At 36.1% G+C, this 18,091-nt stretch overlaps 1 protein-coding gene across 15 annotated transcripts in view; it reads right to left on the bottom strand.

Annotated features, from left to right (window-relative positions):
• The window catches only part of JAK2 (Janus kinase 2), an 85,945-nt gene that overhangs the window by 42,490 nt on the left and 25,364 nt on the right, over positions 1-18,091 (bottom strand). For 7 of the 15 annotated variants that reach the window (XR_004500410.1, XR_004500412.1, XR_004500413.1 and 4 more), the window contains 2 exons: positions 7,568-7,713; positions 3,090-3,340 (listed from right to left, as the gene is read on the bottom strand). Coding sequence is in view for 12 of the 15 variants with exons in the window: in XM_015652596.3 (XP_015508082.1) it covers positions 3,090-3,309 (220 nt within the window). In the remaining 3 variants the exon portion in view is untranslated. Of the gene's footprint in view, positions 1-3,089; positions 3,341-7,567; positions 7,714-13,766; positions 14,084-15,790; positions 15,935-16,502; positions 16,654-17,953; positions 18,065-18,091 lie in introns of those variants that run through there. The other 8 variants (XM_015652602.3, XM_015652604.3, XM_015652600.2 and 5 more) reach the window with 7 other exon arrangements.

Below are 18,091 nucleotides of genomic sequence, written 5' to 3'. Positions count from 1 at the left end.
CAGCTCAGTCAATAAGGAATTAGAAGATAGTGACTCAGACATAATTAATCAGAATTTTCTCTGGTTTGCTCCTCCATCAAATAAATTTTCTGTACTATTGCAATGACAAGATCTCTTTCCAATTTATTTATTACATGAGGCTAAAGAAAGAAGCCTTGTCATATTATGCAGTCAAGTAACATCATGAAAGACTACAACACAGCGTAAGCTTGTACTTCGAACTTCTGCTTCAAGCCTAAAAAAAAGTAGATTCTTGTTTTCCTCATTACGATTTTAAAGCTTCACATCCAGACAAGTCTCAATTCATTTGTCCTGAAGCAGCTAAGAAAACAGACTGTTTCTGTATCTCCTTCTTTGTTGGCACTAGAACTCTCTCACATACAGTGTATTTTTATAAGGTAATGTCCCTCTTCTAAGAAAAACTAAAAAACAAGGAGTGAAAATCAAAAGCCATGACACTACTATGAAATGTGAAAGCCATGCAAAGTCTGCAATAGAAAAACTGTCATATGAAACTCTCAATTCAAGCATGTAATTAGATCTAAAAAGATGAAAGCAATTAGTTGAATGATTAAAAACAATTTAAAACATCTCAAATTTTCTACATAAAAAAATCTACTACTACACATTAGTTCTTAAACAAGTGGAAGTAAACTATTTAAGACTTATGTAGTCTTGTGTATAGCAGATGGAAATTTGCTTGCCTGTTCTGACATAAAAATAGTATCTTGTATTCATCATTCATACCAACTGGAGGCTTACCAAACCCTTAATATCACATTCACTATCCTGTCAACAAAAAGCTTTCTGAATAGTCAATCAAAGCTTATATTTCTTTTCCTGGAAAAACAGAATTGCCCAGAGTTCTGATTAATTCATTCCCCAGCTAGCAGGGGAGGGAGAGCAGGGGGCTGCATGTTCTGGGTAGCTTTTCAGGTTATCACCTAAGGAAGACAAACAAAAACCAAACAACAACACTACCTCAAAAACAAGCAAACACACACACACATACACACCCAAAACCAAACAAAACCACCAAACAAAATTAAAGAAAAACCAAATAAAAAAAACCCAAAAACAAAACAAAAAACCAAAAAAAGCCCCACCCTCAGTGAACATTTATACTCAATGATATATTGAGCCTGAGCCATCCCAATTCCGGAAATTCAGCGTGTTAGGAAAAAATCTGCCTAGAATTTCCTTGTTAGCATCTCTTCTTGTTAGAATCTCTTCTGTAGCATAGAAGTAGAGGTATTACAAATCATCACATTATGCAATGTAGTTGACTCCTTTGAAAACATTTAATTGACTGCAAATGCTGCTACCACTTGTTACATTAAATGCTTTGAAATACTGTTTTTACTTAGTAGTAATTAAAAAGTCTCTGCAATTTTATGATTTTCCAAGAGAGACCAATATTTTTCAAGGGTAGTACATAGAACTTCCAAAATATTTGCAATTCAGATGGGTAAGAATTAAAATGAAGACACACCTAACAAAATGATTCTGCAACCTCTAGAACAATTTCTCTGACACATTTCATTTCCATTGTCAATTAGTTCCTCTAATACCACTTTCCCCCTCAGGCTGAGAGCAATACTTTTTCTTCAATTTGGTGTGACATTTCTAATATTTTACTTGGCAATTAACTAGCTAACATGCAAGAACTGAACTATGACTGACTCATCAATTTAAATTTGATTGCAAGACAACTTCTTTTGCATTTCTGTTTGGAAAATGTGATAGTCATTTTTATGTACAGTTTTCCTTATAAAAAATACAAACCCACAAAAATGTTTATATTTATTTAATTTTTCCCAAACCAGGAAACTGTTTTAAAATAAAGTTAAAAAAAAAAGGTCGAATTTGTGCACATATGTATGAAACTGGCAGAATAATATTTGGACAAGCTAATATTTTTATAGCCAATATACATACCAGATATAACAGTTCTAATGACAAATTAGCAGCAACTGGAAAATCTTCCATTGTTTGAACGGTACATAACAAGACTCTGACTGCTGATATTGCCTAGATCCAGTCCTGCTTACCACCAACAGCAGTCATAACTGGATGTAATCAGCTCTGCTATCAGAAGATCTATCAGTTGTTCAGATCACAAAATTCATTAAAAATTACCAAATTTGTTATATTTCAGTCTTGCTTACTACCCAAATCACTCCCTTCTGAATGAAGTATTCTGACTCATAGCTTACTCCTGAAAGATGAGTCTTGCCAACATAAACATTATTTGACTGTATGGAGACATATGTGCTCTGCTGTACAACCACAAAATCCTCTCCAAAAAAACCCAGAAACAAACGAATAAAAAAAACTAATAAAAAGCAATGCCTCATGATTTAAGCACTAATAGTTGTTATGAAGGAGAAAAAAGAACAAAAAGATGGTCACTTCCACTCCCAGAGACTATAGGAAAGAATTTGTTTTGTTTAAAAATTCAATGCACTTTTGCAGAGAAATAAAGATGCATGCTTGAATTGTTTTACTACAGATTTCAGCCCTGTATGCTAGACTCTGGGTAAATGCTACAATTCAAAGGCACTCTTAGGCATCAATGTATTATTCATTTAATATATACCACCATGTTATTTACACACTTTATTTCCTAAACTATTACAAAGAGCATTAACCACACACAGACACATTCATGTTATATCTCATAGAACAGTTTCCTTCTGCAAAGTGATTAAGCATGTATAATATATGCATAACTTCCAGGACCAATCTGCTTTGCAGGGCTGCATCAGGAAGTAATTCAAGCTATTTACAGCTCCTGCTATGATTTAACTATTCAAACAGTATCTCAGCTCAATGAAAGAACACTTTCAGTTACAGGATGGTATGCCCTTAAATTATTTGAAAAAATATGGCAGTCACCCAATTCAGCTTCACAACCATTCTAATGGGAACAGTTTTACAGTCAGGTACTAATTACTTCTGAAAGAACAGAGAAATTAGCATTTGAGTCTAAATGCCACCATTTTGATGACCTTTGGGTTGTTAAAAACTTTCTTGTATGAAGCTGGATTTCAGTGCTTCATTAAATAAACTGTTAGGTATATACTTACCACAGGCTTTACAGGCAACAGCACAAATCTCTTCTGCAACGTATTCTCCAGCTGAAAATTGAAGGTAATCTCCTTCTGTCTTCCCAGGACAATGATAAAGGTACACTTGAAGCAGTGGTTCTGTCTGCTTGGGTGCACTGCTATTCCCACGAATGTCACCATTCTGGTGGACAGTAGAAGTGGCTGCACTTTCCATATTTGTCATTGTAAGACAAGCCATAGTTTGTTTTGGTTCTGTTCAGAGCATCTGCCTGAAAGAAATGTCAGAAATATTTCTTGACTAACTGTACTTGGTTTCATTTGTAATATTCGTATTTAGTTACAGTACTGTTCTCACACTGAAAAAGCATTAATACTTGAAGACAAGAGAATAGTTTAGGTGGTTTATGAAAAGCTAAGTTTGTCTTTGATTTACTACATAGCCCTAGAGGAAAAATAACTGACAGTATTACAGGAAAAACCAAAATACTAAGTGGGAGTCCAGCTACAGGATTATCACTTATTGCTGGATCTTATACAGCACGTGCTCACCTGCAACATGCTAATTAAACCTGAAAGCCAAAAGAATTGCTTTAATGACATTTGTACAACTCATTTTATTCCAAATTTAAACTTAGAAGACAAAATAACTAGTTGGGTCACAAACTAGTACTGATGAAGAGAAGGACAGAAATAGTGCTTTCAGCCGAGTTTTCACTGTTAGCAGACACTTTAAAACACAAGTGCTAACTGAGATGAGAATCTAACAACCCTGACTTTTACCTAGGAATGGGAGATCTTCCATGACCACCTTCGTTCAGAAAAAATCATTTAATCTGCTCTCAAAATAACAATCCTCTCTGATAAATGTAATCAAAGAAAGTAAGACTAATAATGTAATAAATAACCACAGATATATCTGATAATGAAAAAAAAAGGCTTTAAAATGTGAGATTAGACAGCATATTCCAAAAGCCAGTGGAAGAATGTCTTTCTTCCTGTGACTGCATCATAATTTTAATTGGCATAACCCATGCTTAAGCCAAAATCTTAGATCACAAAAAAAGAAGTTGCTTTTATTAAAAGTGATTTCAAGTAGGTACCACCTGGAATTCTGCATTTCGTATTCTTAAAATGCAGAATAGGTTCTAAACAAGACAATTATAAAGATTTGATTTTTTAATTTGATTTTTTAGAATCAAAGAATGGCTTGGGCCACAATAAGGTCACCCTGATGTCTCCTCTTTGAGTTGAACAACCCCAGTCCTCTCTCACAGGAGAGGCACTCTGGCCCTCTCATAGTTCTTTTGACCCTCCTCTGGACTCACTTCAACTGGTCCATGTCTTTCCTGTGCCAGGAGCCCCAGACCTGGACACAGGACCCCAAGTGTGGTCTTATAAAAGCATAGCAGAGGAGAAGAGGAGAATCACACTCCTTGATCTGCTGGCAATGCTTCTTTTTTTTTTATATGATGAAATTGGCTTTCTGAGGCGCAAGTGCACATTGTCAGCTCACATCTCATTTGTTATCTGCCAGATCCCCAAGTCCACATCCACAGGGCTGCTCACAAACCCATTCATCCTCCAGCCTGTACTGATCCTGAAGATTGCTCTATCCCAGATGCACTAACAGGTGCACTTGGCCTTGTTGAACTTCATGAGTTTCCCATGGACTCACTTCTCAAGTCTGCCAAGGTACCCCCTTCCCTCAATCCCTTTAGCTGCACTAGTCAGCTTGGTGTCATTCCCAAACTCACTAAGGGTCTGCATGTTACTGCTGAAGATATTGCATGGTTAATAAAGATATTATATTTGAAAATGTAAATGTTTAAGCTAAAAATATGTTTATTGTTTTGCATAGGCATATGGCTGATACATTCTTAGTGCATTATTTTCATCAGCTTTTGTTTGTATTGAACTATGTTGTTTTATCATAAAAGAGCTGTGTGGAATATGTTTTGGGGTTTTTTTCTTAATTGTCTGTTCCTAACTACAATTACTTAAGAAAGGATGAGTGTTGGAATATTCATTAATGTGGGCTAAAGATGATGTGTGCTATGGAAATCACAACAGTTATATCAGCAGGAAAAAAAGGCTGAACATCTGAAATAATGAAAATATTAACTTAATGAGTGATGAGATGACAAAAATGTTCAGTTACACGTACAAGAGGATAAAACCATGCTACCATTACGCTGATTCTGGGGGAAAGAGAAAAAAGCCACTAACACCAAGTGAAAAATGTATCCTTTTACTTCCCAAACACAAAGTACCAGGGTATTACAGATATATAACTAAGAATGTCTAGATGCAAATGTCATTCACTACATTCCTTAAGTTCTTACACAGGGTATATGTGGATTCCCTAGGCCTCACTTACTGAGGCAGACTCCTTTAGCTGAGAAGATATGTGCTTTTGGCTCCAAAGGTAGCACAGGTAACAAGTATGTGTTCAGCTAAGAAAAAAAGCCTCCCTCTTAACTCAACAAGGAATTACTGTTTTTCAGAAGAAAATAACCACGACATGACCATAAACATTATATTTAAAAGATTTTCACTACTTCTGTCAACATTATGCAAGATGTAATGTTTGTTCTCTACAACCTGTTTTTATAAAGTATTCACAGCTTTAACCGACTTTTAACCTGCTTTAATCTCCACAGGGGGCTGTCTTTAATTACTATAATAGTTTCCCTAAAATACTCTAATATTAACCCTCTGTTTATTCAAACCTTGACCTGGGCTGACAGATCTTTTCATCTCAGTCACTTGGCTTTATGTCTATCCAATAGTGAATGGAAATAAAATTTGTAGACTTAACTGAAAACCCGTCCAATTTCAGAAGCGTATTCAACACTTGTGCTTGTGCCTGCCTCTCCTTCATAAAGTCTGTGTATTTACAACATATTTGTCCTTTCAAAAAACTCCCATCATTCCCTCTTTGTTTCTGTATTGTAAAACTCAATAAACCAAGAAAGGAATCTTGCTTAATCACACCTAAGAATGTGAAATAGCAATAAAATTCAGTAAAAAATGCAAAGTAAATACTGTAACAGAATACTCTGTTCTATGTGTTGCACTAATTTCAAAGATTCCATGTAACAATATGAAAAAAAATCTCATGAGATACTATTTGTAAAATTGTGTCATGACCTCAAATTAAATAACTTCGAGTTTCAAGTTTGTCTTTTATGAAAAAGTTCAGATAAAACAGGTGAAACCAAGAAATATTCCTATATAATTTTCTTCACTGAAAATAGAAAACACATTCCTTTGGCCTCTGTCTTATACATGAAACTAAAGCAGTTATATGGGCAGAGCCTCACATGCCAAATAACTGAAACACAAGGTCACCACTCACTGGTGTTGTGAAAAACAAAACAAAATAGCTTTCACCTATTTTTCTTAGCAGACAAGTCTCCAATTGGACACACTTGGTTTTCCCTGGTCAGCTCCGTTCAGAGACCACTACATTAGCACAACAGAAGCACTACACATGGAAAAAATAACTCACTGCTGGTGATCTAGTATATTTAAGATATGACCTATTCTTCTGATGGAGTTAAGCATTTTGATACCAAATATACTGGGAGAAAATAGTGAACCTGTTTGCAAAACACACTGAGTGTCATTTTCTGGGGTATACAGGTTTGTTATCATTCTGTAATTCAAAAGAATTTCTGTGTTTCTGTAAAGAATGCAAGTAATTCTTACAGCTGTATGAGAGGATTTAATATATTCAGAATGCAACTATTGTAGATAAGTTATTTGGTACCACAGGTACACAAAGGGTACTTGTTTGAACAAAAAAGCTATACCAAGACCACACACATCTTAGAGTGGATGTCTAACATAATGAAGATTCAATGAAAAAAATGGCTTAACCAAGTAGGAATAGGATGTCTGTGTCTGAGAAATAAGGATAATGTTTTGGAGATGAAAACTACTGGCTGTAAGACATGTGATTCTGGTACTGATGAACAGATGATTTGATTCAATAGATTTATCTTATGTTCCTAATTCAGATAATATTTTAAGTCATGGCTTCTAAAGCTTTTAAAGGATAAGATTAATTATTAATTATAATTATACATTGCTCTAACCACAATCACCAGTATCTAGAATGGAACATGTCTACATACAGTCCTCTGTTGACATTTGTACTGGCAATGCTCCTGAAAATTATTTTTACCAGCCACACTAGGCTGCAGGCTCTTTTTAAGTCAGCCATCAAGGAACTGGTTGATGACATCGAAAATCATGACTTATGGAAGACATTTCACTAAAATATGGAGGACAAACAAACAAAAACGTCCCAACAATCAACAGCCTTCAAAACATTGTTTTTCAACTTACGGGTTTTCTGGGGGGGTGGGGGGAGGACAGAGAGAGTTTGAGGCAATAGCTGGCTGTTGAAGGGAAGCCTTCTGAGCCAGGGTCTTTAGCCATACCAATGAGAGCATCCTCTCACAACACATAAATCCCCAACAATTAATTACCTTTACATCACTTGAGAAATCTCTGTACTAAACATGGGAGTGATGAAGCCCTTTAAATAAGCATGTCACAAGCCATCCACTTGCTGCAGGAATCCACAGAAAGTCAGACAAAGCAGGCACACAGGCAGAGGTGGAACATAATGTATCTGCATTAAAAATACAATATTAAAAAATTTTAATGGCTGTGAACAATACATAATGCATGATTATTGAAGAAATCAAATCTGCATTTAGATAAAGTGATCCCCTCCTGTCTTATTTGCCCAAATTCCTGTCATCTTTGTTAAGAACTTTTTAAATTTAGGATATTTAAAGTACAAAATTAAAAAAAAAAAAAACTACATTTTTGGTACTGAGACTGCTTCTCAGTTCTAGCAAGAAAGTGGTGTAGAAGCCAGATATCTGACTCAAAATGCAATCACCAGTGTTTTTTGCACACAAGATGGTTTTCTTTTCTGTGAATACAGCATCAGTTTAAGAAAACTGTTGATGGCATTACATGGAGAAAATAGAAATTAAAAAGGGAAAGTAATCACAAAAAGAGACATGGTATGTTCTCTTCATGTAGTAATAATCCCTTCAACAACAACTAATTATGTTTGAAAACTGACAACATCCATTCATTTCAATTCATGCTGAATTTAAGATCAACTGTCTCATAGCAGGAAGTTTGCTCTGTTTGCGCAACACTTCTGTGGTTGCAGGAAACTATTTGAAAGTGCTTAAGCACAACAGCAGTTTCCTGCAGCAGTGAAAAGATATATACATTCGCTTTGTGACCCTCCCAACACAGGAAGGGCCTGATAGAGAATCAAAAATTAATTTTAAAACTGAATAAAGGTGGAGGAATTACAATGGAAGTTCAAAGGGTGCAGAATTCAGAATGGAGAACTCTTCAAGTTTTATGTTGGATGACTCTTCAGATGGGTATCTCCCTGAACAGGGGTGAAGACTTCAACACAGCTTCCTTAGTGCCATGTGCTGTGTTGACCGAGTCTGTCATGAATACCGCACTCCCTCCCTTCCTCCCCAAAAAAGAACCCATCTCAGTGAGCAGAAAATTCAGCCTCTTTCTCCACCGAAGTCAGACAATGATGGCAATGACTAGCATTTCTTCTCTTGTAATACTAGCTTTAGAGACAGCTTTGCCTTGATTTGACAGCTGTGTATTTTGTATGCACCTTCCCCAAATGCATACAGATCACACCAGGATCTGAAGGCCAGTATAGTCAGTGCAGGTTTTCCAGACCTGTGTGGAAATGCCAGAAGGAGAGAGGAAGGATTGTTTGGGGGAGAGCTATCTATCTCTGACCTACTGAGCACACATTCCATGCACACTGATCTGAAAGCACGACCTTCAAACAGAGCAGAGAACAACCACTTACTCATGCAGGTTTCAGATCAAGGGGCATTGTGGGTATTCTAATTTATTTTCTATTTTAAAAGTACTGTTCCATGCTCAGAACTGCCTAACGTTTATAATTCCGAGTCAGGCTCCTGACTTTAAGCAAAACTGCATGAAGATTTATCTGTATTTAATTACATAGTTTTTTCCACAAATCCAGCAGAATAAGGATTGCAACATTTTGAATAGCCTCAGTAACACTGCACCTTACCTTTTACAGGCAAAAAAAAAAATCAATAAAGCAGCCTAATAAAGTCTATTCTTCACATGACAAGCAAAAATGATTGCTTGCTTATAAAGGAGCAGCTTACAGCCATGAACTGAAGAGACATGGAAACTCATAGATTAAAAACTCCAAGCTGAGCAGGTTTATGTGATGTATTTATTTGTCTCTGCTCAGACAGCCCAGTCCCAAGAAGCACGCAGGGCAGCAAGTGCTGTTTCTGAACACAAACTGCAGCTTCTTCATTCCCCTCTTCGCTCCTGGAACCAGTCTTAAAAGGTGCAGAACTTGACATCCAGCATACACGGAACAGACGACTGGGGATACAAGCGTCATCAAGTCACCCCACGACACTCCCTCACACTTTTTTTAAGAGAGAGTCAACTACTTTTTCTTCAGCACAAATTTACTGACATACCCATTTACAGGATCTGCATCAAGGCCTTATAAAACTAATCAGTTCACATAAGAACTGATTAGTTCACTTTCAGACTAAGTCTCATCTGACACAACTTACTATTTCAGAAGCAGAGTTGCTGTACCAATCTCACAGTGCACCCTCTTGTCAGTGACCTCGCTCCCTTATTTCCTCCTTCCCTCTCCTTGTTCAAGTCTACACCAGCTTACATTTCTGGTAGCTGCAAGTTTTTAAATGCCCAATTCCAAAATGAACTTAAGAGTCTAATGAATCTCAGCCAAAATAAATTAGTCCATCATCTCCCAGTTGCCACTGTCTGCAAAGAACACAATACAGTATTTGTCATTTTAACAAGCCTTCAGAAATGATACAAATAAAATCAGTGTTTGTGCCTGTGTCACCAACTACTTGGTTTCCTAGTGAAAGAAGAAAAGATTCAGCACCACTTTCTATTGACAAGCAAGGCCTTAAATACATAGGCTCTCTCTCAACAATTCAGTATGTTTATTGCCAGTAAACCAAAGATGACAGCGATGTGCACACTTTCCATCTGCTTGTATACACCTCCTTCTTTTAAGGAATTTGAGTGAATATCAATAATGAAAGTCTTCCCAAGTAATGGTGAGTAGATGGTATAGCAGGATGCTCTGCCTGGAATGGAATAAACCAACTTGAACAATGCCCTGTTTGCAAAGCTATCTGTAGTGAACTACAGGGGTTGTCATGCTGCTTTTGGTGTTGAATTATGCTAAAACCAGTCTGACTCATTAACACCAAAGTTAAACACCCTGATAGTGAGTTGAAGATGTGGCAGATATGGTAAAGCATCCTTATCTAAAAATGCTAAGGTGACACATCTGGCCTGGGTATGACTGACAGTCAACCGCTTCATACTCTGAAAGTCCAATTCCACTTTCAAACAGGTTCTTTTAACATATCCCTTCTTGGAGAGTGCATGTGGAGATTCCTTCCTTAGGTGAGGATCTACTCCTCCAGGTTAAGTGAAGCAGATTTGCCCACAGTTGGTGATATGAGTAAGTAACATCAATCTCTACTTAATTTTTAGGGGGTTTCTTTGCTAACTTTAATGCAGCTGCTTTAATATAATTGCTTTGACATAGTACACACTATACTATCCTAATTTTAGCTTCTATATTGAGTAGTAAATACTTTTGATTAAGATCTTTGTGACTAATCACTTACTACAGAATTCATTTTTTATAAATATATCTGGTTTGCCTCCCTTAATTCTGTGGGACAAAGCTGTACAAAGGTTCAATCACAATCCCACAATTTCTTAGACCTAGAAGTATTAGTTTGGCACTAAGACTGGATCCAGCCACACCAGGCTCATCTTCGAGGAGTTTAGAAGGCAAGGGGATCCCTTTTGCACCTTGTGACTCAGTGGAAGCTTTTCTAATTAACTTTTTCTGAGGGTCTCACTGTACCTGTGACAGGAGATAAAGATTGCAGCAAAGTATCAAAAAAAATGCTAACAAATCTTACATTAGTCGGTAGTAATAGAACATAACAAGGTTATAAAGGGTATGTGTCTTATTCCAAGACTATTAAAATAACATTTGTACCTCTAAATCCAAGCTTAGACTAAGAAAAAAAGTCAGTCAGCTTCCCGCTTGCCATTATTTTGGCTAGTTTGTTTGATTTATGCTTACTATGTATACTTAATATTTAATCATAGTCTTTGCAGTTCAGTGCGTATACACAGACAAACGGAGCACAATTAAGCTTGCCCATAACATGTGCTTAGCATGGCTTGTTAGGCTATCAAAAGTTTAAAATCCTATGGCAATAACAATAGTTTTCATATTCTGCATATACAACGTGGTATCCTTGCAAATCTGGTCTGATTTTTTTTTCATGTATGCAAACTTGCAAACATAAAAAAACTTGAGTTGCTTTAAACATACATAAAAAAAATCTGGATTGCTTTAAAAACAGAAGTATAGTAAATTCAAGGAACCAAATGCATACACTATTCTGACAGCCAATAAAGTACTGTATTCTTAAAATAGCATCTCATACAGAATGAAAGTACATTTTAATGGACCAACCAGAGGTTCTGAAGTCTTTGTTCAGTCAGAATATGCCACATCAGTGAGAATTTAAAAAAAATTCACAGCAACAGATTCATATATTTCCAATAGATATTCATAAGAAAATATTCTCCTGAAAAATATTCTTTGTCAAAATATTCAGCAATACTTCTAAAAATACTAAGCAATCTGGAAAATTGGAAAACTTTTTTCCATTATTTGGATAACAGGTGCCAAGTCCATAAATAAATTTATATTAAATAAATAAAAATAAATATTAAATAAATTTAAATAAATAAATTGAGCTTTAAATGCATCATCTTCTGCATTAAAACCCTGTTGTCTTTTCTGAGGTAATACTTATTCTGACCTTAAAAACAGCTTTCACAAAAATATAAACAGTTGTCCTAAAGCACATTCAAAGATGTTTAGTGAACAAGGAGTGCAACTTCAGTTTTCATGGTCATTTTTATAATATATTCTGCCTATTGTTGCCCTGCTGTGAGGCAAAGCCACACAAGAAAACAACTGCTCCTACAAGAAGCAAGCCTAAAAAGCTGAGTAACTCCAAAGGAGTTTTTCTGTTTTTTCAGGTGTATATTAATACACACAAGAATTTTTAATATTCCAATATTTGAATGCATGTGGTAGCAAGCAAATAGTTAAGGAAGGTGACAGATTAATATATCAATGACAAAATATGCCAAAAAAAAAAAGGTAAACAAAGATAACATTTGCTTAGAATTTTCACTTGGGAAACCACTACCAGTATCCACAATTCAGTCCACGAACATCTGTGTTAGAAAAGAGTAATGGTCCTGGCCTGATCTGCTTGCATGACACACAGGGACTAAGTGGATAGAAGCTGCAAATATGAGGATTATCACCTTTCCATTCTGATTAGAAATTTAAAAATTGTGATTTCTAAGATCTTCACAACAGAATTAAGTAATCACTGTACTTATTGCAGGAAGAAAACTACCTGGCACTTCTGTCAAAAAAATGAACACCACACTCATGTAGAAGCCTCAACACCACAGTAACCTGCCAAGTAGACAAGTTACCAGGGAAGTAATCAAATCAAAGACCTGCCCAGAAGCAACAGCTCTGTTTAGGTTCCATTAGAACTTTGGAAAAAGTTGGTCCATATCTGCAAAACATTTCAGTTTCACCATGGTGATAAATTTCAGCAAAAGTCTATTTCATCAGAAATATTCCGAGCAATTCGAAAGTTGCCCAATCCTTTGGCACACATTATGTCCCAAGTTAATGGCATCTAAGGGTCCTTAGTCCATTCAGAGCCACCATTATCTGCACACCTTTATATACACAGAAGACATAGGAAAAGTAACAATAATGGCTCAGGAATGCCTTTTCATGAAGCATGTGAAAAATATCACCAATTTACCTTTATTCCTTTACATATCTCCCAAATTCTTTTAAAGTGATGCAATAAAAGATGACAACACCAAAATTAGGACTAAGTGATATTTTCACAAGTATTCCACATCATACTAGATTTTTTTTTTATTAACTGTGCTGAAAACTGAGTACTGTTCATACCTCAGATCATGGAACAAAAGTTACTTACTAGAGCACAGGTCTTCCTGAATACCTTTTTTGATTTATTTCAGAAAGACATTAAAGGAATTGCCAATGCTCCTGTGTACATGGCAGAAATTAATTCAAAGTAAAAAGCAGGATTGGTTGCAACTGGTCTCATTCTGCCTGGCTGGCTTCTTGTTATAAAAAAATAGTGAACTACTATTCTACAGTCAACAATCAAAGCACCAGTTTCTACATAGTAAAATTATAACGAATATGCATTATGAAGCAGTTAGGATATTATTAAAAAAATTTTCCATGAAAAAATAACATTTTGATGTTGAAAAAATAATTCAATAAGCCACTAAAGTAGAAAAAAAGGTATTTTTGTATTAAAAGGCATTTGTGTTAAAAATCCTGTCTTGGAGCAAAACCCCTTAACAATGTTTAGAAAATATGTAAGGCAGTTACAGCTACACTCACAAGTTAAAATAAATACTAGAAGTGCAAACAAAAGCAAAAATTACAACAACTAAAGCAGTCTCTGAAATTACCTCACTTTCTTAAATGGAGCAAGAATGAGACAGTCAGGAGGTGATGCTGGAAGACATTTCTGAAGAAAGCTAGTTATTCTTTCCCAAATGCAATTCCTGCTGTCATAACTGAAGAGCAATTTGTGAAAACATGAACCAGCACTTGTTGCTACAGTACTGCAGGGCCAAAGAATAGCATCAGCAGTTGCAAAACATATGTCAGTTTACAGATGCTGTCAAGAACCACTCAGGCTATGCTAAGCTATCAGAAGTCATACACATTTCATGCTGCAGTCAGTGAGTGCTGAAGAGAGGCACGGCAGGCACAGCTGTATCACAATGGAAAAGGTTTCAAACCAGTTACTCTTCTCCCAGCCTTCTGTGGCAGGCAGGGATTTCCCAGGTACATCCTGTTTTTAGCAGCTTCACTGTGGAATAAATACAACAGAGAAGCTGCCACTTGCAGTAGTCTGGTACTTCTGAAAGATGTTAGACCTCTGACAAAACTCTTTATCCTCTACCACTACAGATGCACTCTGGAGTTCTGAGTCTATAAAAAAATATTATCTTCTAATCAAATATCAACACAACAGTTTAATCAAGAAGAGCTATTTATTGGTTAAAATTACAAGGTTCTCTTCCTCACAGAAGAAAAAGAGTTTCTTACAGCAAACACTTCTGTTTCTGAGGAAAACTAGTCATAACTCTTTCTTTATAGCCATTGGCTATTAGCATATATTGCCCTATTTGCATTTGTTCAGGAAGCTTTTTCCAAGACCTGGATTTTAAAAAAGTTAAACTCTTTTGAACTTCCTTCTGAATTCTGTCATCTCCATTTTCTTGCACTCTTATCTCACTTCCCCAGTCTGGCAACTTCCCTCCTCAGAGCTTAGTAAAACTACTGCCTCTACGGTAACTGACATATGTGTTTACACTGAGCAGAGCTCAAGAAGGCTGAAGAGACAGAATTTTCCTGAGAAGAAGATTATGTAGCAGGGGGAAAAGGGCAGTGACATCACTAAGTCTCCTCTAGGCAAGTAGGAGGTAAACAGAAAGAGGAAGAGCCATTCTAAAGGCAAAAGGTACCAAAACAATGTTTAAAAACATGTTTTCACCTTCATGGTTTATTTTGTGGCTTTTCTCTTTCAATGCAGATTCCATTTAGCAACACAAAAGCAGAAAGAGACAAAAGAAAGAAAAAAAAAGAGGGTAATGAATGATCCTGATTCTAGCCCAAGAATCAAAACATCTTAAGAAAAAAAATCCATTACTCAAGCCTCAAAGACTGGTTAATGAAATTTGCAGTCCCTTAAGTGAGAAATAATTCCATGGAACAGTATCACTAGGTCTCTTCATTCTTAATGAAATGGTGCCTCCAGTTTCAGCTCCAGAATATCACAACTGAAACTACTACTCCTGGACAAACTTCTAAATATCTACCTTTAAACATTGAAAGTACACTTTTACACTCTGCCATACACAGTAAAGTACCATGGAGAATATGATAATCATAACTCCAACCAGCTCTTCTGCCTACAAAAAGAGAAACCACAAAAAGATCCACTATGTCCTCCACAACGTTATGTTTGAAAGATGTCACTCCTGCTGCTCCCAATTTCATAGGTTATTTGGCTTCTTTCCTCTCCAAATTTTCATCACATGACCAAAGCAAAGGGCAAAGTGGTCTTGGACAAGAAAATTGCAATAATAGGCTGAGTGATAAAACATGCATTACCTTGATTCTTGTAACAATTTTTTCTGTGAAAAATATGTGGAAAAACAAATCTAGTAAATCTGACACAGAGACAATCAAAAATGTGAAAACATCTGGCTGAAGGAACTACTCCTACACCAGCTACACTATCTGAACAGAATCTGGAAACATGTGCTTCAACAAATTAGCTCTTTGCAGAAATAACTGTCAGCATGTAAACAGGATAACAGTTAAGTCAGAGTGAATCAGCAAACTCTTCCAAACAGCCAAGAGCAATAGATGCCTGTGTCTCCTCTGGACTCTCCAGAAATACTTTCTTCTAAAAGCCTACCTTGCTTTTTCAGCTTCAGTTAAGAAATTGCATATCAAAAGGTCAGATCCAATGCAAAATTCATTGTACAAATTCCCTCAAGGTGCAGGGGTTTCTAGAGGATTTGGGTGTCACTGCCCGCCTTCCCCCTTGTCTTTGGAAAAGTGCCTGAAGTCTTGTAAAGGAAACCAAACTAGCTCTTTACGATGACGCATCAACTAAGGGAACCCAGGACACTAATATTATTTACAAACCTTCCTTAAAAAACACCCTCCCCCCACAAAACCCAGGCAAACAGACAAACAAACAAACCTCCCAAAAGATCCCCTCAGAAGTCCAACCAAAGGAAAAACCAACACAAACCCATAACACTTCCCTCCCTGCTCTCCAACTTAGATCTTATACGGTTTCAGCAAGGCTACGATTAGCTACTTTTATAAATACTTAAAGAGTCAGGGCCTGGTCACATAATATGAGACAGCAAAACATAATGAAGACCATCTGGGACATACAAGCACATACAAGCAACAATCTGAGATATTTAAGCAACTGCCACATAAATATTTGAAATCAAATTATTTCTGTAGAAGTTTGATTAAATACTACAGTCAAGACCATGTCAATGCATTCACAAGCCTATCAAAGAATGATTCAGAGTTCAGTTACTGTATTAATATAGAAATATTTATATCAATATATAAATATTGTAATTATAGAGAGAGATATAACATACAAATATTGCAGCTTCTTGTTACTCTTCAGTAGAACTGAAGTAATTTTGCAAAAGAACACATTATACTTTAAAATCCTATGTTATTGCTTCATATTGATGAATAATTTATGACAGCAATGTTGATGTTTTATCTTTACAATTCAGGAAAATGTACTTGCTTGATAGTTTATTTAATGTTTCCTTAAACATCAATGGCCTGTGAGTTCTCCACTTGTCCCCTATCTGCAATACCAGACAGCTTTTGCAAAGATACTACGCTACATGCTTTGCCAAGATCATGTTATCTCTATAAATGCAGATTGTCAGAAAAAAATGCAGGCCAGAAAACCCAGGGCTCTGAAAGTAAACAAAGGTTTTTCACAAAATATACCACTAGCAGAGATTCTGCGAGTTTAATAAAAGTGACAAGGAGAAAGAAACATTAAGACAAACATATCTTCACAATGTAACATTTCAAATAGTCTGTGTTCTCTAGAACATTTTAAAAACACAAGACACTGGTGCCTCCCCAAACACTGCAGAAGAGTCAAATTATCATCATGTGTATCCAGTACTTACAGAACTCTGTTTTGAGTGTGATTAAGCACTCAATTGTACATTTCACTTTTAAAGAGAAAGAAAATATTCCAATTTAAGGTAAACCTAGAACTGCCTATATTCGCACTGCCTATCCCTCAGGCTCTGAAACAAGAATGACACAAACATTTCTTCATGATTTTTGAAACAATATCCCGGAACACAGTAAGAAAATTGCAGAAGGCAAGAGCATGAAAATTGTGCCCCAACTGGCTAAAAAAAAAAATAAAAAAAAATCACACAAACTACCTGACAGATTCAAGAAATAAAAAACCATTTAAACAAACTAAATGGGATATACAATAGCTTTAGAATAAATATGCATTTAAAAACCATTTTTTCTCTCAGAAACAAAAGAGTCAAACTACTGGAAAAAAAGTTAAGAAGTAGATTCTGTATTTCTTGATTTTAAAACACAAAGAGAGTAGATGCACTGTTACATAACAGGTTTTAGAAAATCCTATGTTGCTGAACTAGATGAAGAGAGGAAGAAAGCCCAGATGTAACCGATTGGTCTATGATATACAGAAGATCAGACAGGAAGATACAGTGTTCTTTTCTGGATTTTAAAACGTGCTGTTACTGATTGTGCTGTTATCAGTTCCTTTATGACAAGGCATTATAAAATAAAGATTAAGCATTTATAGCACAACAGTATTTAATAACTGATAAGTTTATAAAAATGTTACATTGCAAGTGAACAATTATTTAACACCTAAAATTCTTTCTGATGAGAGAAAACTAGAAAAAAATAATCTGAGAACACTCAGGGCTCTCAGTACATAAGTCAAACTCCAGCAAAAGCTTTGCCTCTGAGCCCTGAAGTCTAGGGCTTTCACCCATATTTCAATGTGTTTAGCATTGTGGGAACTCACCCAAAAGTTCTGCATATATATGCACCCAGTAAATGTGAACCAAGGCACCTGAGTTCTTCCTGCAAGCCCACACTCCAACTCACCAATCATACTGTTCTAATCTCGCCTAAAAGCCCAATTTCCCCACCCACCCACGGA

Source organism: Parus major, chromosome Z (genome assembly GCF_001522545.3).
Source record: "Parus major isolate Abel chromosome Z, Parus_major1.1, whole genome shotgun sequence".
NCBI lineage: Eukaryota > Metazoa > Chordata > Aves > Passeriformes > Paridae > Parus > Parus major.
Note: the sequence above shows the minus strand (reverse complement) of the source record. Positions and strands in the feature narration are given on the sequence as shown.